The sequence below is a fragment of the Carya illinoinensis genome, chromosome 2 (genome assembly GCF_018687715.1).
Source record: "Carya illinoinensis cultivar Pawnee chromosome 2, C.illinoinensisPawnee_v1, whole genome shotgun sequence".
Lineage (NCBI taxonomy): Eukaryota > Viridiplantae > Streptophyta > Magnoliopsida > Fagales > Juglandaceae > Carya > Carya illinoinensis.
This window is the reverse complement of record NC_056753.1, coordinates 28817943-28840713: the sequence shown is the minus strand read 5'-3', so window position 1 is coordinate 28840713 and position 22771 is coordinate 28817943. Positions and strand designations below refer to the sequence as shown.

Sequence of the window (22771 nt, the reverse complement as noted above, 5' to 3'; positions counted from 1 at the left end):
CATTCCCTTAGCCTAAACGACGAAAGTTGAGATCACAAGCTGAGGTCACTGCATGTAGCCCTACTGACCCGCCCACCATGCTTCATTTGACCCATGTGTGCAATTTTCCAAGCTACTGTCACACCTAGCTAGGTAGCAAACAATATAAATAATAATAATAATAACAATAACAATAATAATAATAATAATAATACGATTAAAAATAAAACAAATAATTAAAAAATCAAGCAATTAAAGAAAGCCACCACATCCTCTTTGCTTCCCCAGTCGGGTATATATACGAGCGTGCGAGGCTTCAAACTTCTAGCTACAGCATGGCCTATTGAGTAAAAGCTAATACCCATACAGCACTTTCAAACCAAACAACCAAAAAACTCTGTTCCACAACACAATCATTCACATGGAGTCGTCATTCTTCCACTCCCCAAGTTCCGATTTCTCATCGGAATCTTCCTTCGAGTCACCGGAATCTCTCTATTGGGACGGCCTAAATTTCGACCATCCCGATTACTCTCTTCCTTTCAATGAAAATGACTCGGAAGAAATGTTACTTTTTGGCTTGCTTTCTAAGGCCAATTACCAAGAAGAAGTATCGGAAACATGCTCGAACCGGGTTAAGGAGGAAGAGGTGAGCTCTGAAGCCGAGGAGAATCCCAAGAAGGAGAAGTCCTATAGAGGCGTCCGGAGGAGGCCGTGGGGGAAATTCGCGGCGGAGATAAGGGATTCCACGAGGCATGGGATAAGGGTATGGTTAGGAACATTCGACAGTGCCGAGGCAGCGGCTTTGGCTTATGATCAAGCAGCTTTTGCCATGCGAGGTTCCTCGGCTATACTCAATTTTCCCGTCGAAAGAGTCAGGGACTCGCTCAGGGACATGAATTATGGATCCTCCGAAGATGGGTGTTCGCCTGTGGTGGCTCTTAAGAGGAAGCACTCCATGAGAAGGAAAACCGTAAGCAAGAAAAGCAAACAGAGAGATGTTGGGATCGAGAATGTGGTCGTGTTGGAGGATTTGGGGCCAGATTACTTGGAAGAACTCTTAACTTCATCGATCTGAGAGTGCTAGCTAGCCAGGCCTCGGTGAATCAATATACAAATATCAATCACTTCTGGGCTTATCAATATCAAATCATAATTGTGTTCTTTTAATTTTTAATTTCTTTTTTCGTTATTCTTCCAAGACTTCATTGAAATGATAGGAATGATATTGGTCGATCATGCTAGCTTGGAGATTTGTATCAATATATGATCGTTTTTTTTTTTTTTTGGTTTTTGGGTTTTGTAAAGATTAGATCGATAAGCTGGAAGTTTGTTGTAACTTGTCAGACCTGATAAACTGAGAGGACTTAAAGTCAACTAATATGGCCGAGCGAGACAAGAGACGAGCTAGCACACCTGTGCCAGCGAACGGATAGGGACGATCAGGTCTACCGACGATGATAAGTGCTTTATACGTTCACTTTCTAACCCCATCAAATATCCTAGTAGTAGTCATTTTGCCTATTATTATCTGTACCAATCTTATTTTACACAAAGTGGTCGCATCCAGGTGTTGAAAACGTAGCGCTTGCATCGATCTCATATGAATTCATGCATGCATGCATGCATCCCTGGTTTAATTGATTTTTATTTTTTATTTTTTTGGTTTTTAACAAAGTTCCGAAGACCAAGTCAAGGGAATCGAGTTTTCTCACGCCGACCCACTTAAGGTTTAACATTTTTTTTTTTTTTTTAATAGAGAAGGATTTCATATTATTAAAAAATCACCTTGAGTGATGGTGGGGGCCATACTATTTACGGCAGCAGACTCTACATATATAGTATACCTTGGTAACTACGAAAGACATAAACGAAAGTACAAAAACCAAGGTTTATCTGTTGGCTTAAATCAACCAGCGTGGTACCAGAGATCGGTTAAAAAAACAAAGACTATTTTTTAATATAATTGAGTGTGCCCAGCTTCACAAAACTAAATATGGAAAGTTATCAAAATATTTAAGTTTAGATGTTAAGATAATTTTAAATAATTTATAAATGATAGTACATTTTTATGGCCGGTTTTATTAAAATGTGTTTGAATGTAATTAAATAAATTGAGATATATTTTTAAATATATAAAATATGTTAATAAGAGTAATTTTTTTTTATTAAAAGTTAAAGAATTAATAAATCTTATCAATATTTGATTTGAAATAAATTGAATTCACTCTAATAACCAAACACGACCTTATTGTTCAAGCAACAGTAAAATTTGTTGCCTACCATATTTTGTGTTAGTAGAATTTTTTTTATGTGTAAAGAACTTTTCTAATTGAAGCAAGCATCGAATGGGGACTCGAGGAAACCGGTTTGAATATGTAGAATCGATTTGATTCCGGTGGCGTTGATTTTAGTCCATGTAACAAGCTTTCATGATTACGAAGAACCCTAATTATATTATATGCATGACAAGTATAAATCGCTTCCCAACTTGTCAGTTTCATTCTTACATAGATTCATGCATGAAATTAATTCTTAGATTCATATATGGTTATCCTATCAAGAAACAACGAGTATAGGATTGATGGATCATGATGAATAGAGTTTTACATTATAATGATTCTATTGAGTTTCGACTGTAATGATCTTAATTTATCTTTCCAAAATAGGAATTTGGACAGGACTTGAATTTTTCACAAGTTAGTGATATTATGAAGAACAGAAGTAGGAAATCTAGGATTGCTTTTTAATATTGAGGTGATTTTAAATAATCTGAGTTGATATGTAAATAATAATATTTATAGATTCTATTAAGATATATTTGAATGTAAATAAGTTAGGATATATATCTGAGTTGATAAAAAAATCTGATAAATAATTTTAATTTTAAATTATTTTAAATGTTATTTTGGTGCAACGAAAGGAGACAAAAAGGAGCCGGGGGTGATGATGATGATGTTAAAGAATCCATTAATTTATAACAGGAACGTCCTTTATATATCTGCATAGATTATTATATACTGTGGGCTGGGACATTTCATATGATTGGCAGTATTTAATGTGGAAGACTGTATATATATATGCGGTTGGCAAGCTAGCTAGCTAGCTAGCTAGGGATAAAGCCCTAAAATGAAAGGGAGATCATGAAACGCAAGATGACCAAAATCAAAGAAGAAAAAACAAGTGGCGGGCCATGAAAGCATGCATTAAAAGAAGGATGAAAAACTACTACTGCATGGTGCAGATCGAGATGATCATGATCATGATCATGGCCTCTTATAAATATTAAAGTTATATTATATGATATTGTTGGTCAATCGGACCAGTACAACTGCCATACATGACTAATTATTCATTGAATATATAAATTTAATAGATTATCTTGATTACGTACGTACGTACGTGGGGTACTCTTGCATTATTTTTTTATTTTATATATTATTAATTTAATCTCACTAATGACGTATTCAAATTCTCCTTTTCCTTTATCTTCTATAGAATGCAAACTTCTACTATTTACATGACCAGTCTAGTCTTGCACTTCGATCCATTCAATCCATCGGTAACTTCCTCGAAGCCACTCTTAAATCTTATTAAATCTGCTAGACGACTGCGTGGGCCGGCCGTGGCGCGCGGTAGGTAGGTATGCATATATTCATCCTCATGTGCTCAAAACCTAGAGAGTTCTTTAATTTCTTTTACTCAAAACTTGATATAAATGACAAATTAGGTGTAATATCGAGAGAAATAAAAAAAAAAAAAAGGAAAAAAACATAGAATTTAATTCTTCTTCTTTTTTATATTTTTAAACACATCCTTTTTTATTTTAATATATGTTTTTATAATTTTTTTATTTTTAATAAATCGGCAAGTTATCGATTACTCATTATGATATGTCACCATACCGACATATCGATTTAATTTTTTTTATAATTTAAATATGTCACGTGTGCGTTTTGGAGAGTGCGCTGCAAGGACAGTCAAATCTCAGTTACATAAGCTATGGCGTAAGATTCGATCAGGTAGAGATAAAAGAGATTATTAATTAAGTAGCGGGAAGGATGTTTTTTTTTTGGTTAACCATGTATGCGTCGGTGGTCTCAATCTAAACAAAGTCAATTACCCCATTGATAGTTGATCTTAATTTATAATGAAAACAAACATTGAATATGGCAAGTACGTAGAGATGATCATGATAAATTTTTGTCACACATAATGTCTTTGTACAGCAACAAATTAAATTAACTATGTCCAAAGACAGACAAGAATGTCGATTCTTTTCAGATTTGGAATAGTTTAATATTAAAAATAATACATCATTTTTCTTACCAAAACCTAATAAATAAAATATTATTATATAACCCTCCAATGCAAATTTGTCACGTGATTCTTTATTGTGCTGAATGAATTGAATTGAAATTCAAGGTCAAAGTCCCAGCACTAGTCAAGTTTCAAACTAATCAGTTGGAGGATGTTGTTCTCTCCGCTCGCTGTAAGTACAGATGGAAAGAGATCATTGATAATTAGGAAAATGTTAAATATACTTAAAAAATTAATAAAAAAATTTATTTTTCTGGATATAGTTATTAATATATTGAAAATTATGAAATTAAAATTTTAAAAGAAAAACAATAAAATAAATCTTGTAAGTAAAAATATAAATAAAATGATAAGTATATGTAGTACTATTCCGTTAATTAAAGGCTTAATTAGGTAATAGTTAAGTGAATTTGGTCACGTTTAGCCGAGAGAAGAATTAATTAAGGAACATATTATATTCTTAACAAATCTTATAATCACAAATATAATATACTGTCATCATCCACGGACACAAACCTACGGTGCGAAATGCCGCCTACCGCCCCTACTCATCTAGGCCCCTCAAAAGATCACGATTTATTATAAAATAAAAGGGTCTTCCAAGCCGCCCCAGGTGATAGAAATAAAAATATTACGTGTTGTTATTTTTATGTAATTTTTTATATATTTTTTTATTAAAGTAATTGATTAAATATTTTAAAAAATCAATACAGTTAATTATATTAATAAAATATATAAAAAGTGTATAAAAATAACTTTTTTTAAAAAAAAAAAAACCTTATAAATAGCATTAAGTTATTAACAAAAGAAAAACGTCTCTTAGTAATTAAATCTCTCTAATTAATAATAATAAGTACTCTGTCAATTTTGCTTGCACATTGCTATGCGATTCTATCGTTTCATTTAGAGAAATGATTTGTACAATTTAATATGTGTAAGTCTTGTATATTTATATTTTTTTAAAAATAGATAAATTTAAGATTTACATAAAAAAAATCTATTTTTCAATATTGGATCCCACTTATTTAAAAAAAAAAATACACGATATTTTCACGTAATTAACAATTTTAGTCTTAGGTTCAATAAATTTAAAAGTTGTGTATATATTTTTAGTATACGCATTGTTTAAAGAATAATTAGGAACAATGCTAATAATTACTTTTAGGGGTGCAATCGGTTTCGTTTGGTTGGGCTATCGCACGTTTTTCAAACTTAATTCAGTCCGACCCGTTTGCTAATTTTGTTGGGTTTTTAGGATAATTCAATGTGGACTTTAGATTCTCGGCTTAAATTATGGGCTTTATCTTTGGGCTCCAAACGTCAAAAAAGTTTAAGCAAAAACCTCATTTCAGGTTGAATTAGACAAATTTTATATTCTAATTCAAAGTTCTTGTCGCCCAAATACCAATCCGAGCCCGGATTTTTTATATTTAAATTTGGGTCATGTTTGGATTGTAAGATCCTCTCGTCTTATTTTTATATTATGTCATCTCATTTTAATATTTAAATACTACAGAGTTCACTAATATACATTCATATCATGTCATCACATTCTTAACTATTAAGAAAAAAGAAAATTCAAGTTCATTAATAATCACTTTTTTATTTATTAAGAAAAAAAAGTAAAAAAGGAATAAAAAATACGAGTTGGCATATTTGAGAATCATACTAAAATTTTCCATTATGTATATATTGTTAATATATCATATATAATATTTTGCATATAAAATAAACTAAAGTATATGTTTTGGTTGATGCAATTCTTTGACCGTGTCCCAACAATACGATTGAATGGCTCATGATGGTGTTCGAATGGAAAAGTTAAAAAGCAAAACAAAATTAAAAATAGACCGAATTAAAAAGAGAATCGAACAGTTTGATGATGTTTTACATCCCTAATTATTTCTAAGGAAAAAGTTTTTGAAAGTGAAACTAATAGAACTGCACGCATAATTGATTAAATAAATGAATTAGAAATATTATTGATTGTAAAAGATACATCAATAATTTAAATAAATATTTTATATACAATTATTTTTTCGTACTCTTTTAAATCTTTTCTCTTTAAACCTCAACTTTCATTGAATTGTCCCTACCTATCATAGTCACAAGTTAATTACCCGCACGGTCGCACCGAACCATAATCTACCCAAAGCTTTTGTGAGAGACATAAGGGAGTCCATGAAGGTAGATGCTCGACATAAATTCACTTGTATAACAATCCTAGCTAGTATTTTTTCACAATGAAATTCACTTTTTCTATAGAGGGTTTTTATGAAATTTGTACATTAATTTATCTGGCTTAGAGATATTAGGCCCAAGCCTCTATTCTTTGGGTCTTAGTCTCTATAAAAATTCATAAAAAAGGGTATGAATCTTTAGCCGCCAGTTGCCCACAATTAAAATTGGGCTCCATAAAACCCAACAGCTTTAGCACTAAGCCGACATTTTTGGTTGTCTTTTAAAGTCATTGAGAAAGAGCAGCATATTCTGCCCTCAAACACGTTAAAGAGGCTGCATATGATCGGGTCCCGTTGTCACTGCCCGATTTAAATGGGATTAAAATTCGTATAAAGAAGATAATCTGTGCCAGGAATAAGATGAATGCTTAGATGTGAAAGGAGGATCAGACACTAATTGGGCCTTTATTCGGAGGGTATAATTAAATCTTGAACGTTTAACGTAACCCCAATAATTTTCTGTACACTTTGCGATCCATTCTAGAGTACGTATCACATATACATCAACATTATCCATTTATATTTCAAATCGAAATATCGGTTAGGACCCAAAGCAGGTCGAATGTAAACAGATTTTAATCCGGACGAATATTTCTCGTGGCACAACGAAAAATAGTCTAATCTTTGTAAAATTTGATCCCATCAATTCCCGTCTCATCTTATCTCAATAGATAATATACAATTCTTTTCTAAGTATTTAAAGATAAAAATTTCATAGCCCAAAAATAGAAAAGAACCCATCTTTAGTTCTAAACACTGTCTATCTTGTATCCTTTTCTTAAGAATGTGGTTTAATTTCTAAATTCATTTAAAAAAAATAAAAAAAATAAAAAAAATAAATTTACATACTTCCAATTTTATTGTCTTAGGGGATGTTTGCAAAGATGTTTCGTAAGATTTTACATCTCGTCTCATTTCTTTTCTAAATAATATTTATATACAAATAGTTTTAAATTAATTATTATAATTTTTTCAAATTAATCATTAAATTTTTTTTAAATTTACAAGCAAAAAATAAAAAACAATTTAGCCTTTTTAAATCACAAAATAAAAATAATATTAAAATATTATAATATAGTATTATTTTAATTTTATAATATTTTTAATTCAAATTTTTTACTCTTTTTTCAAAACTCAAATAAATACTTAATCTAAAATATCTCACTACTATTCACAAACTATTTTATTACTATTCATTTATATTTATTTGAAATTACTATGCATATAATTTTATAAGTTGTAATTGCAATAAGGTTTGAGTCGGATAGTAAAAACATTTTATCTCATCTCATTATTATAATTTTTTAAAATTTTTTAAAAAATATCATAAACAATTTAGCTTTTTTAAGTTTAAAAATAATAATAATATTAAAAAAAATCATATTTTAATAATATTTAATTTTATATTTAATTTTTTATATAAATAAAAATTCTATATGCAGTAATTTTTACGTACTCTTTTACATATTTTACTGATGTGATTAATTACATATTAAAAAAATTAATATAAATAATCACATCAATTAAATATATAAAAAATACATAAAAATAATTATTTATAATATTATTCTTATATAAAATTATCATATCTCATCTCTACAAATAAATTTACGCTTTATACTACAATTTGGATGACAAAAGAATTGATTAGGTACTTTTTAGTCATATAAAATTTTTATCTCAAATATAAAATTTTTATTTTATTATTATAATTTTTTTAAATCTTTATATAAAATATAATAAAAAATTTAATTTTTTTTATTTTTTTAAATTTTAAAATAATAATAATATTAAAATATAATATTTTAATATTTAATTTTAAAATTTAAAATTTTTATCTAAAAATTCTTAATGGCTAATCAGAACGGTGTGTAGAGAGGCATTCCGTGTGTAGATTTTTATTCGTCAAATCCACGTGGCGAATCATATTCCGTGACCGTGTCTATCAAGAAACTGCCCGTTTGCGTGACAATCAAGTATTATTATTTTTATATTTTTTTAATTATTAAGTAAAAATAAAAATATATCATCAGTTTCTTAATTATTAAGTAAAAACAAAAAAGAAAAAAAATAATAACTGAGCGGACAGGCGGCAGGGAGCATTTCCTATAAATAATCCCATAGAACTCATAAGCCCTCATCCAAAAGCATGGCCTCTGCCCGACGTCTCCTTGGTCCACCAGAAGCTGTTGATGTCGCAGGTAACTTCTTTCCAGACCAAACACCCGCTGTTGGTTCCATTTTCTCCATATCCAGCCTCCACCTTAGCGGAGAACAGCGGACAGTTGATCATGATGTCTTCCAAGACGCCGACTGCCGCTTTAAAGACACCTACCTCAACGGCGACGACGAAATGCCACCTATGGGACTCACGGAAAACCTCTCTGCGACTTTTTTATCGGCTGGGAACCCCTGTCTCGACTTCTTCTTTCACGTGGTGCCCGATACCCCGCCCGACGATCTGATCCAACGGCTCCAAATCGCCTGGGCTCGCGACCCTCTCGTCACCCTGAAACTGATTTTCAATCTTAGGGGTGTGAGAGGCACAGGAAAATCGGATAAGGAAGGATTCTATACCTCCGCTATTTGGCTCCACAAAACCCACCCTAAAACCCTGGCTCTCAACATCGGAGCTCTCGCGGATTTCGGGTATCTCAAGGACTTGCCCGAGATTCTCTATCGTATCCTCGAAGGCCGCGACGTGCGCAAACTCGCGAAGGAAGCCAGGGAGGAAACGACGAGAGCGAGACTTAACCGGAGAAATAATTCCAGGAAATTGAAGAGGGGAAAAAGGGGGAAGAGCGAGGATGTTTCGGAGGAGCATGTACTGAAGAAGGTCCGGGAGATAAGTGGGGCTATTGATAAGGAGAAGGCTAGGGCTTTGAGAAAAGGTAGGGAGATTTCCAATGCTAAAAAGGCTTTGGAACGCTATAACAACGACTCGGATTATCGGTTTCTTTTTGATTGCATCTGCGATGTGTTTGCCGATCTTTTGAAATCGGATATTGGAGCTTTGGGTCGCGGGGAGGTTCATAAGATTAGTCTTGCGGCGAAATGGTGCCCGTCGATTGATTCTTCGTACGACAAGTCTCTGTTGATATGCGAGGGGATTGCCCGGCGGGTCTTCTCGCGAGAGTCCGAGAAAGAGTACGAAGGTATTGATGAGGCGCATTACGTGTATAGGGTACGGGATAGATTCAGGAAGCAAGTTCTAGTCCCGTTGCATAAGGCGTTGGAGTTGCCAGAGGTTTTTTTGAGCGCCAATGAGTGGAACTCGTTGCCGTATAATAGGGTTGCTTCGGTTGCCATGAAGACCTACAAGAAGTTGTTTTCGAAGCACGATAAGGTGAGGTTCGAGGAGTATCTGGAGAAGGTGAGGAGTGGGAAGGCGAAGATTGCCGCCGGGGCACTGCTTCCCCATGAGATGATCGAGTCGCTGAATGATGAAGATGGTGGAAAAGTGGCTGAGCTTCAGTGGGAAAGAATGGTTGCTGACCTTTCTAAGAAAGGGAAGCTCACGAATTGCATCGCGGTTTGTGATGTCTCGGGGAGTATGTCTGGGACACCCATGGAGGTATGCGTGGCGCTGGGGCTATTGGTTTCGGAGCTTAGTGAAGAGCCTTGGAAGGGGAAGGTGATTACATTTAGTAGCAATCCTCAGCTTCATTTGATTGAAGGGTTTACACTTCTGGAGAAGACTGAGTTCGTAAGGCATATGGACTGGGGTGCCAATACCGACTTTCAGAAAGTCTTTGATCAAATATTGCAAGTTGCGGTTGATGGCAAGCTTACTGAGGAGCAGCTAATTAAGAGAGTCTTTGTTTTTAGCGATATGGAATTTGATAATGCGTGCGGGCTGTATTATGATGAGTATGAGGGGGAGATAAGAGGAACGATGCCAGGATGGGAAACGGATTATGAGGTTATACAAAGGAAGTTTAGGGAGAAAGGATACAACAGGGTGCCGGAGATCGTGTTTTGGAACCTAAGGGACTCATCCTCCACTCCGGTGGTAGCGAGGCAGAGTGGGGTGGCACTGGTGAGCGGGTTTTCAAAGAATTTGCTGACTATTTTCTTGGAGGGAGGTGGGATTGTTAACCCCGAAGATGTGATGGGAATAGCTATCTCTGGGAAAGAGTACAAGAAACTTGTCGTATATGATTGAGATATATCAAAACATAGGATGCTCATAAATCTTCTCTTGAATTAAGAGTGTTTATTTTGAAAGTTTTTCATTGGCTCTTTGTGATTTTGATGTCTCTCTTTAGTCGAAAATTTTTCCCGTTTAACGAGCGAAGATGATTGCTCCATATATGCAGCTACTCTGTTGGTAACTTGGTAGTTGGTATGGCTAAGCTACCCAATACGACTCACTTATGTATTGAGGCTGCCGAGCTATGGAACTTTTTCATGATTTGATTTTCAACAAGTATGAAAATCCGACGGATCTCTGCCCTCATTTGGTGGATCCAATCTGGCAATTGGTATCTTAAAGAGGTGTAAATTGGTTGAGTCACCGCGCCGGGGTGACCGGTCTATCATTTTTTTGGTCTCGACGGTATGAACATCTACAAAGACCGGTAGCTACCGGATCAGTCCGTTCTGTTCAGTTCGGCTTATTTATTTTATTATTTTATTTCATCTTTTAAAAACTATAAATTATTAAAAAATTATGAAAATTAAAATTAACTTATGTAACTAACTCATTAAAAAAATATTTTACTATAATTATATTTATGATGTTGATAATTTCTACTTATTAACTTATATTTTATTTTTTAATATGCATAATTATTAATAGAGACACAATATCGGAATCCATCTATTGGTGGGTTTTTAAATTATGTTGAGTGCAAGCTACCGAAAAAACCTATAACAAGTTTGAGTTTTGATAGGGATAAGCCACTTTAGCGGCGTGCAATTTTGCACACCCTACTTGGCAATTTTTTTCTTTGTTGTTGAAATGCATTTGCAGAAAATATTAAGAGCATCTACTATTTATCATTGCACACCACACACCTTATAAAAAAAATTTATATATTTTATGAAAAGCATCCCTACACCCTATAAAAACCTATAAGTATGTGGTGTGCAGCATGAATAGTGGCTGATGCATAGAATTACTCATGCATTTGAACGCAACCCATTTCAGGTTTTGAAAGTTGCAATCCATCCTGCGCATCTCCCTTCCTCTTGTTCTCTCGTCATCCAACACCCTCGAGCATCGCCGTCTCTATCGTCGCCCAACATTGGTGACTCGTCGGCTTGCATCTGGCCATCCCCACCCATCCCGCTACCACACCCCCCCTTCCTTCCTCCAATACCTCTCGCCATCCAGCACCCTCATTTCACCGGAACCACTTGTCGCCCTCCCTTCTCCAGCGCCACCGCGCAACGCACCCTCGACTCTTCGCTGTCCTTCTCATCGCCCAGCACCCGCGGCTCGTTGGCCTCCCTCTGCCCATCACCGCCCAGGACTTGCGACTCCTACCTCTGTTTCACTGCCCATCTGCTCAACAACAAACAACAAGAGGTAACTCCTACCTTTGTCTCATAGCTAATTCTGTCTCATTTCTAGCTTTCTAAGAAATGATGGCATTATCAAATGTTGGATTTTGTGACTGCTGCATGTAGATTGTGTTATATTGTTTGCCCAATTTTCACACCTTTCATGGGTGATTAAGTGGTCTAAAACATAAAGGTTTTGCAAGATACATATAAGACTAGCTTCATAGCAGACAGAAGTCCCATCGAATTCGGGACTTAGGACACCTTGCATTACACTTCAACATTTCTGTTATAAGGAATCTATCTAATTCTATTATAAAGAATCTATCTAGAGTTTTCTTGATCTGGTGTAGTATTCTTGCATTTTTTATTTGTATTTGAGTTGGTCCTTCTAGAAGCATTTCCTTGGTTCTGATCTAAGACAGAGTAAATCACTGCCTTAACAATCTAGTTTCATTCATTTCTGGTGCTAATAATTTATTCATCTAGTATTTTCCATTTAAATTTAATGCTACTGCCAGTTTTGGCTGATACGATACATTGTAGGGACTACACCAATAGAGCTGTTATTGCTTATTTGGTCCAAAAGAAACACTTCTTAATAATCATTACTTCCACTCTAGCATTTCACTTACTATTTGCATCTAAATGCCTTATTTCTCAATTGCAGAGATCTCTTGTGGTGGGCATATTGACAAGGCATGATTTCATGTCGAAGCACATATTTAGTTTCCACCCTATGCTGTTAAGGAGCAGGTGGAAAAGATTACGATTCCGGTTCCCACCTGAGTAAATTATTTTAGAGGACCTCAATAAGCATTGAAGCTTAATTATGAGATTAGGCTTGTAAATAGTTTTATTGGAGCTGCTCAGATTACATAATTATTAGAGGACCAATTTTGGTTTCTTCATTTACAAAATCTTTAATAAATTTATGAAGAGGGCCAGACGAGGACAGATAATGTTTTGTTATATCATCAAATTTTATACATTAGATGATGCAATGAAAGAAGTGTATGTTTCATGAACCATTAGTTGTGATAATTCTCAATGTTACATGAAAATAAATTATGAATGCCCACTTTTGGTAAGTTTTTATCTTCTAGAGGTTAGAACATCATTTGGATGATGACTGGTGAGTTATGAAGCAATATTGCGAAATGATCCTAGCAGTGAGAATATTAGCATGCGGGTGAAATGTAGAGTAACCAGGTGATAGAATAAAGTGCAATTTTTTATTTTCAATTTTGATTCTTGACGGCCAAGATTACTGGTGGCACATTAACAAATCTCTCTTAGTCCCTTTCATCGTTCAAGTAGAACTTTCGAGGTTGTCATGACTAACATAGAAACAAAGGAGGTTAAGAGATATAATTTTGCTCCCCTTGAACCCATATTCTCGTTCTCCACTGCCTGCTTTTTCATGGAAAGTGTCTCCATGACACCATTCTCGATTCTTATATGACATCATTGCAAAGTTCAAGGGAAGCAAAACTCTTATACGTTCTCAGTTATACATGACAACATAGCAAAGTTCAATAAGCAAATGCCTTCCTCATTTCCTTTTGATGCTTGTCATAATGAGGCACCACTTTGAGATGAGAAGTTAAAAAACAATAAAGATCTTTGAATGTGTTCAAGAATTAAGAATAAAGCAAAGAACAAAAAAGTAAGATTTGTTCAAAGGAAAAATATGCTTTGTCGTGTGAGCGCTGAAAAAAATACAATTGATTTATAAATGACAACTCCCAAATTGAAGTCAGTGCCCTCTCCTTGCACTCTTAAGATAGTCTGCCCTTATTGCCCACAACTGTTCTCCCATTGATTTCATGTCTGAGCGATCGGCTCGAATCGGTGCCACACAGTGGAATGCCAAAGAAAACATTTTCATAAGTATATCTGAATCGACGACTTCCTCCACCAAAGGATCCACCAATTCCACCACACCTCCTTCATTGTACTTTTTAAAGGCCTGCACATTATGAAATCCATTGAGAACTTAAATAATTGAATGTTAGCAGTAACTTTAAAATGCTTGGAAAGCATAACTTAGGACAGGCAAAAAATTTCCTTCATGCCCCCCACAAGGGATCTTTTCCATTAGCTCCTTACCAATAGGGTGCAAACTTACCATGCTGAAAATTGGAAATTTTTAGTTTTCTATGTAATTGAGCTAAGCCTCCAACACTAGAAGAAATATATCACTTACAAGATTGATTGGAATAATTGGATCTGAAAAAATAACGGATTGGTATTCTTCTTCATTAGACGAGCAAAAAAAATTTGAAGAACATTATAACATAGAATCACAGAGCCAAACAAATGTACGGTGTAAACCCTAGAATCACACGAAAAAAAAAGAGGTATCAAAAGAAAAACTTGAATAATTGGACAACATTAATGGGTTTGCCGATACATTACCTGTTTCTCGCCATAGATTTGGTGGGCTTTTTTCAAATCATGGTGTGGAGTCCTTTGTCGCAGATCTGGAACAAATGATCGAGGGATAAGCCGATGGGGAAATCACGGGAATGAGTTGATGAGGATGAAGGGAGGGGGAGATGAAGCACGGGTTTGAGGGCTTTGCATTGGTTCGCTAAGGGGTGGTCTAAGGGCTTTGGGAGGTAACACGTTGATGAGGATGAAGGGAGGGGGGATATGAAGGGGATTTCTGCCTCTACACCTGAAGGACTAGAGTTTTTCGCATGGGGGGAGTTGAGGGGGACTTCAAGAGGGAACGAGCAAGGCAAATTTGAAGGCGTTTGAGAGAGAGAGAGAGAGAGAGAGAGAGAGAGAGAGAGAGAGAGAGAGAGAGAGAGGATGGGACGCGGGGGTGGGGATGGGCTGCGATGCGGGGGTGTGAAGGGGTGAAAGGTGTGACGTTGGTTGGGGGGAGAGGATGGGACTTGGGTTAGAGGGGGGAAGAGAGGTAGGATGGATTTCAAATGAAGCGAAAATCAGAGAGGGGGAACAGGACGTGCAGTAGGGACATGTAAATTTACTCATAAGGCCACGTTAGGGGTATTTAGTTACACAAATGAGATAAAATAAAATTTTAATTTTTAAATATTATTTTTATTCTAAAATTTTAAAAATTTATATTATTTATTATATTTTACAAAAAAAATTTAAAAATTATAATAATTATATAAAATAAAATAAAATAAAATGAGATGAAATAATTTAACATTTAGAAAAATGCTAAATGTACTTCATAAAAATATGGAAAAATATACCAAAAACTTACTTATCCACATATTAATTATTTATATACTGAAATTTATGAAATTTGAAATTTGAAATTTAAATTTAAAAAAAAACTAATAAAATAAATTTTATAAATAAAATTATAAGTATAGCACTGCTAACATTTATAACCAATCCAAGATTTAACGAGTGGGACATCACTAGATGTTCATGAATGGCACTGGCAGACAAAAGGGTGCGCTCGTACTCTTTTGTTGTGCATAATTCTCTTCCCCCGGGTTTCAACTTCCAAAGTGCTAAAAAAAATTTTGCAAAATCTAGAAGTTTATTACAACATGACTAGATGCGTCATCCTCGGCGGCGGGCATTATCTTTGGGTGAGCGAGTGAGTTCTTCGGAGTTCCCCACTCACAATTCACAAAGGCAACACCCTCCACTTTTGTCCATCCTCCCCCTCACTCTTTTCTGTCTTTCGCTCTTCGTGTGAGGATAATTTTATCTTTCCTTCTCTCTATATCTCTCACTCTCTGTGATTCTAATTTCTTCCCTGTTCTCTCAAAAGAATATATTCCTTGCTTTCCAATTTATTGGTTACCGTTCCTTTTCCGAAGCTCCAAGAGACATCACAGCTAAAGAAGTCCCCAGTTTGATTCGAACTTTTTAAAGCTCTCTCTCTCTCTCTCTCTCCCCAAGTCATTAAGCGATTGCAACCAAAGAAGAATATCAAAGTGGCTGTTCTTTATTCGTCTTCTTTGCTTTTCTTTGTTTTGTCCCCTGCTTGTTTGCTTCAGTCTGAAGGAGATTAAATTTTGGGGTCAAAGAACCTACACAGATATGGAACCGGCAGTTCTGGATGGCATAATTAATAGGCTGCTTGAAGTTAGAGGGAGACCTGGGAAGCAGGTGCAGCTTTCTGAGGCAGAAATCAGGCAGCTTTGCCTCGTCTCCAAGGATATTTTCTTGGGGCAGCCTAATCTTTTGGAGCTTGAAGCTCCCATCAAGATCTGCGGTATCTTTTCCTGAATCCTCAATGCTCTATTTTTCTTGTTTCAATTTTGATTATGATAGTTTGTCTTGCTCATATCTTAATTGTTGATTTGGGTCTGGATCAAAGTCGTGAGTTCGTATGCTTTAGTTTTCTTTAATATGATCCTATATATGCTGTGTGCATAGTATAAATACCATACCTTCCATTAAAAGAAATGTTGTGGCTCGGACAGAAGTTGCTACGTTCTGGAACTGTTTCAAATGATTGTTATGAAAAAAAAAAGAAACGAATACAGATGTCCAGAAAAAAGATTGCTTGTTTTGATATGGTTGGTTAACAAGATATTTTATCATGACCTTGGAAGTTCTGTCCTGGGTATGGATTATTTTGCTTATTTTTCACTATGTTGTTTTCATACCTTTGCTAGTAAATATGCCTATTAAAAACATATATATCGACCTCCTTAGATATATTTTGAGGCTTTGGGTCTATAGGAGGCGAGGTTTGAGTCCCTTACCCACATTATGCTCCTGTAGGATTGATTTCTTTTCTTTTCTTTTCTCTACTTTTTTGCCATATGAAATATTAAGTTATGGAGTTGCGATTTAAATTTATCAGTATCCATCTTTACATATAATGAACATCTCTTCTTTTCCCCCTTGAAAATGAAATAAAGAGTAGTTTGTTCAAATACAAGGAATATATGACTCCAAATTAAGATATAAGGAATATATGATTTATTTCAGATCAGGGAAGGGAAAAAATGGTGAATAGAGCCGATTGACGCCGTATAATAGAAACAAAAAGACTTGAAAAATAGAATTCATAAGAGAAAACAATGGTTAATTCATTATGAAAAAAATGACTTTGAAATAGACTCATACCAAATACATGAAAATCAATATTAGATATCATCGTTTATTGTTTATACTGTTGATTAACTCAAAATCCTTGAATTTAATTTTGTGCTTGATGTGGATATATTTGTATATATATGTTTGTTTTTATTTGAACTGCAGCATATTTACTTTAGGTTTGGCAATGGTATACGCTATGCCTTTTTTTCTCCCCTTAAATTTTCTATTTAGTTGCTTCATGATAATCTTCTTTGAGTGATAATTGAATTGTTTTCTTAGGGAAGTTTGCAACTCACCTTTATACTGGTCTCAATAAGTTGCCAGTATCGATTAATTAGTGGGTTGAAATCAAGTGGTTCTCACCAACATCCTGACCAGGAAATGTTTTAATTGAACTGAAAGTATTGTTTTATAGTAAATGGGTTCTCTTGACAATCAATGAGACCCTATTCTCAAAGTCATATACTCTGCGGAAACGATGTGTGAAATCACTTGACAAGCTTTTGGTGTTTTTTAGTAATGATAAAAGAAAGGGCTATGATTGGGGTGCAATGCATTGTCTTGTGCAATTATCAATGAGACCCTGTCTTTCTTGTTGTCTCAGTCTCATTTACATCTTTTGTAAGCTGATGGTTGTCATAAGATCAAATGATATACACCTATGCTATTTCCTTTGTTATTATGCCAGTACACAGACAAACTTAATGTTCTAAATGACTATCAACAATTTTCTTTCTACAGAAGTTTATATGGTACTTGCTACAATGAGGCAGAAAAATGAATTCCCAGCTCCTGCACTGGAAGTCAACTTTGAAATTGCATGTTATTGTTGCAATCCCCTATTCACCCAAACCATGTACTCCAGTTCTCTATGTTGTCTATTTGAAACCATCACTCCCCAAAGTGCAAAGTTTTCTTCTCCCCTAAAGAGAAAAGTTCTGGATGAAAATTTTATATCATACAGATATAAGATTTGACATCTTATACTTTGATGTTTATTATATTTTTGCATTATTAGAATAATCATATATGTATCTACAACTGCCTCTCTTTCCTTTGGGACTTTCAAATGACTACCGGTTCTTTTACTTGCGATTTCTTTATTCCTCTTTTGTACTTTTTTTTTCCCTATTTTTAATGACATAGCCTTGAATACGTCTTATATGTTACTTCCTTTATTTTACCCAGGAGATATTCATGGTCAGTATAATGATCTCCTGAGACTTTTTGAATACGGTGGATTTCCTCCTCGCTCCAATTATTTATTCTTGGGGGATTATGTAGATCGTGGAAAGCAAGGCCTGGAAACAATATGCCTTCTCCTTGCGTATAAAATAAAATATCCTGAAAATGTTTTCCTTTTGAGGGGAAACCACGAATCTGCTTCTATAAACCGTGTATATGGATTTTATGATGAGTGTAAACGAAGATTCAATGTCAGACTCTGGAAAATATTCACAGAGTGTTTCAACTGCTTACCTGTAGCAGCTCTGATAGATGAAAAGATACTCTGCATGCATGGGGGACTCTCTCCTGACTTGCACAATTTGGATCAGATAAGGAATTTGCGGAGGCCTTGTGATGTTCCAGAATCTGGTTTGCTATGTGATATTCTCTGGTCTGATCCTAGTAAAGATATTCAAGGTTGGGGGGCAAATGATAGGGGAGTTTCCTATACCTTTGGTGCTGATAGAGTGACAGAATTTCTTCGGAAGCATGAGATTGACTTAATTTGTCGAGCTCACCAGGTTTGAACATGTTCTTCCTTTAAGCATGCCACAATCAGCTGCAGGTTTGAACATGGGATTGACTTACGATAGTTTTTACATCTACAGGTTGTGGAAGATGGATATGAGTTCTTTGCTAATAGAAAACTAGTAACCATATTTTCTGCACCTAATTATTGTGGAGAGTTTGACAACGCTGGTGCCATGATGACCATAGACGAAACTCTAATGTGTTCTTTCCAAATATTAAAGCCTCTAGATAAGAAGGCAAAGTTTAGCTTTGGGAGCGCTACTTCAGCTAAGCCTGGTAGTACAACAAAATTAAAGGTATATTTATTTCAACTAGGCTATCCTTTAGTATTGACAAATGACATCTTGAAAGTTCTGCGACAACTGATATAATAGGTAGAATCAGAACAATTTAGTAGTCATCATCAGTGCAGATCTGAGGGAGGAGAGCACTGCAAAATAATGTCTCAAATCATCCTAGGGGCATCTTGAGGTACCATGATCTACTCTCTTCCCTGCACCCTAACTGCCAAAAAAAAAAAAGGAAAAAAAGGAGAAAGGTTTTCAACAAGTAAAGGCAGGCATGCGAGTCTTTTTAACTGTTAAACATTTCTCTATTGTTTGACATAGAAAGTATAGCCCCGAGCGATTTAAGAGGATTTCATCTGATTATCTTGTGTCTCAATAAAAGGTTTTCCAAATCATATTGCTTAATGCTAATGTGATGATGTTGTATGTGTTACCATGAATTCAGGGTAGTCAGTTGCCAGTGTGAATTTAAGATGTCAAATCTGAATCAATACTACTGAATTGTTGAAGTGTGTGATAATTTCTTCACTCTAAGATATCCCATTGTCAAGGTAACAGTGTCCAAGATGGGTGCTTCACTTTCATTAACCATGAACTATGAACAATAAAGTTTTTGATGGAATCTCTGGCGATCTAATAGATTAACTGATTTAAGTATCCCAGGCCATGCCCATATGTGCTCAGTTTGAGATGGGTGCCTATAGTGAAGTGTCCACGTATAGTATGCCATACATTATTTTCCTTGAATCTTGGTAATTGTATTTACTCATTGTTGTTGAAAATTATTCCCCAGTTTTAGTATTGTTGAAGGCCAGCAATTTTTTTGGGGCTCCTTATACTTCTTGCCATAACAAAGTTTAACTGTGTTTTCTTGCGTCAAGTTGTATTGGTGACGCTGTATGGCAAACTTACAATCCTTGCTTGTTATTGACAGTTGGTTTAACCCTTGGCATGAGGTTTTTCTAATCTGCCCAGTGTTTTTGAAATTGTTGGTCAAGCTGTCTAATTTAAGTGTGTTTTAGTGGGAGTTTAAATCTCTTAATGGGAGCTCCATTAACCTTGATCCTCTCAGATCTTATATGATTTGTCAAGTTATAGATCAGCTAACGGATAAATAATGCAAACTACCTTCTTATATTGGAAAGGGATTCTTATTATTAAATGACATCATCCATGAATAAGTTTCTTTGTTTGTAGAGTTCAACCCCCGTTTCTTTATCAGTTTTTGCTACAAGTTATATGTCATTAGTGTTTTGCTTTCATATTAACTTGAAACTTACTCATCTTCCAAAGTGGGTGTCTCAGAGGTGTTCTTTTTTATGTCCCTGTATATTGAGCTAAAAATTGCCTTTAACTTGACAATAGTACATTTGATCCCTAATGTTCTTAACTAACACTTAAATTGTTTTCTTTCATCCTTCAGTCTTTGTCCTTTCTTGGTGGCAGAGTATGAGAAATTCTCTTCAATGGAAAAATATCTGACGGAGATGGCTGACTTATATATTTGGTATTTGGAGCATCCCCAAAAGTGTTAATCCAATACATCTGTCCATTGCATCTTTTAATAGAAGGGAAAAATATATAGTGGTGGCTTCTTTAAGCGAAGCTTAATGCAAATATATTCCCCTTCCAGCGTTTCAGAAGGTTGTGATCTCCCATGTATAACACTAGCTGGAGCACAGTGATGACATTGTTCTTTCATTTTCCTTCTGGTGTTTAGTTTATTTTTGCTTTTCTTCTTTCCCCAAGCTATTCTCCTTGTATTATAATATCTCTTTAAAATTTCCAAGGGAGCGTTTACCTAAAAACTGAGTAGCCACATTACTCAGAGGCTAAACAATTGATACCGGTATTGTGTTTCTCATTGAATTTACACGAGTATATGGTATGTTCTCTTGACCTTTGTAAATTCGTAAGGTCGTTTTTAGATTTCAAAAGTACTCTTTTATCTTTAAATAAACATCTTTTGGGTGATATGAGGTGGTTTTTTTCGCCTTTAATCTCCCATTACAGTGTACAACAACACGAGGAGACAATTTCTAGATAAACAATTTATACATGATATTATTATTGTTATACTGTCGTTTTGTGACTCTTGGAGTTGTTAATTTTTCAAGACAGTTAATGCACCAATGCTTTCAACGTCGCAATCATAGTAAGACATATCTGTTGCCATCCATGGTCTCAAAACCGGGATTTTTTCTTGAATATTTGCGTCGTTTATCACCATTCCTGTTGACATGCTTCTCTTGGATTGGATGGATCTGAGCCAAATCTTGATTGAATTGGTCAATAATTTCATCATGGACCACTCAGATTAATTGTCCAGTCACTTCTTTTCCTACTTATAACACATTGGCTTTTCATAACATGAGTGAACCTAACCAACCAAATTTGGCAGTGATCTTTAGCTGCGTTTGCTACTTCGGGTAGTACCTAACATTAAAGTCGGTTTAGAAATCAAACGCAGCCTAAGGAACACAAAAGGGCTGGTCTTTGGTGTGCATGGCATCGTGGCTTGTAACTTTGGCATTCCGCGATGGGTATTCTTTCTTGCTAGTCCCACAATGGAATTAATGGACCCAAAGTGGATTTCGAACTAATCGACATTCTTTATCCTTCGTAGTGTGATTCCTCCAATTTCGTTGAGTTTAGGAGTGTGGAATCTAATCTTGTCTCCATCACAATTTCCTTTTTGTGGGCGTCACATGGTGTCATGTCTTTCACTTGATTTGCCATGGTAAGTTGATCTTGTAATATGAGATAATGGTTCTTTTAATTGCAAGTCGGTGTGGAGGGCACACCCCTCAAATTACTGTTAGCATAACATGATTTGATTTGTTTAAATAATAACTTATCAAATCTTATTATGTCAGTGGTACAATGTTGTATTTTTAATATGAATAATTTATCTCATTAGTCACTATTTATTATTCACCATTCATACTTCACACTTTATGAAAAACATCCATACAATTTATGAAAAACACTACTGTATTCTATGAAAAGCTATAAGTGTGAGGTATGTGATGTGAATAGTGGTTGATTTGTAGCAAAACTCTTTTATTATATATTAACTAGCAAATATGTTGAGAGGTAAAAGTCTATGGGATTAAATTTGGCAAGGGAAGAACCTTTCTTCTCCCGAAACATCTCTTCAAAAGCTTCTCCACCCAACTCCTAAAAATCCATGCATCTATGTCTAGAATGGGTTAGAGCTTCAGTGTGCAGTCTATTTTCAGTTTTCCTGTATATTTCAGTTTTCTATAATTTTATTTTTGTTCAATTATTTGTATTTGGTAAAATAAAAGAAATAGGTTATTAGAATTTTATCCATAACAAGAATATCCTCTTCTTCAAAGAAGGATAGGGATGGTTTCCCTCTCCTCATTTGGAGGTTAGGGGATAGTTGTTATATCAAATAGATCGGGATGGACATATATATTTTTACAGAGTTTCATATTTTAAAAGATTTTGTCAGTAGAGACTTTATAGAAATTAAGACAATACTTATCACAAAGAAATTTGTGTGCGAGGAAGCCTTTCATAAAGGAATAGTTTGGCTTATAATTTGAGTATTTTTTTGTATTTATCAGTCACATATGTAACTTTGAATTTTATAAATAA

At 34.9% G+C, this 22771-nt stretch overlaps 3 protein-coding genes across 7 annotated transcripts; all 3 read left to right on the top strand.

Annotated features, from left to right (window-relative positions):
- Positions 1-294: 294 nt before the first annotated feature.
- On the top strand, positions 295-1318 carry LOC122300693 (ethylene-response factor C3-like). The gene has a single exon (XM_043111524.1). The coding sequence runs from the start codon at positions 401-403 to the stop codon at positions 1055-1057; it is 657 nt and encodes a 218-aa protein (XP_042967458.1). The 5' UTR covers positions 295-400; the 3' UTR covers positions 1058-1318.
- A 7343-nt stretch (positions 1319-8661) lies between these two features.
- LOC122300692 lies at positions 8662-10766 on the top strand. Its single transcript, XM_043111523.1, has one exon. The coding sequence runs from the start codon at positions 8689-8691 to the stop codon at positions 10702-10704; it is 2016 nt and encodes a 671-aa protein (XP_042967457.1). The 5' UTR covers positions 8662-8688; the 3' UTR covers positions 10705-10766.
- Positions 10767-15504: 4738 nt separating this feature from the next.
- LOC122300691 (serine/threonine-protein phosphatase PP1 isozyme 2-like) lies at positions 15505-21013 on the top strand. 5 transcript variants are annotated; one of them, XM_043111519.1, is made up of 5 exons: positions 15505-16263; positions 18288-18847; positions 18935-19153; positions 19232-19328; positions 20591-21013. In XM_043111519.1, exons 1-4 carry the CDS (start codon positions 16089-16091, stop codon positions 19325-19327), a joined length of 1050 nt encoding a protein of 349 aa, XP_042967453.1. In that variant the 5' UTR covers positions 15505-16088; the 3' UTR covers position 19328; positions 20591-21013. The 5 variants fall into 5 exon arrangements, with proteins under 5 accessions (XP_042967453.1, XP_042967452.1, XP_042967454.1 ...); XM_043111518.1 differs by having other exon boundaries at positions 15506-16263; positions 20568-21013; XM_043111521.1 differs by lacking the exon at positions 19232-19328 and having other exon boundaries at positions 15509-16263.
- Positions 21014-22771: the final 1758 nt, after the last annotated feature.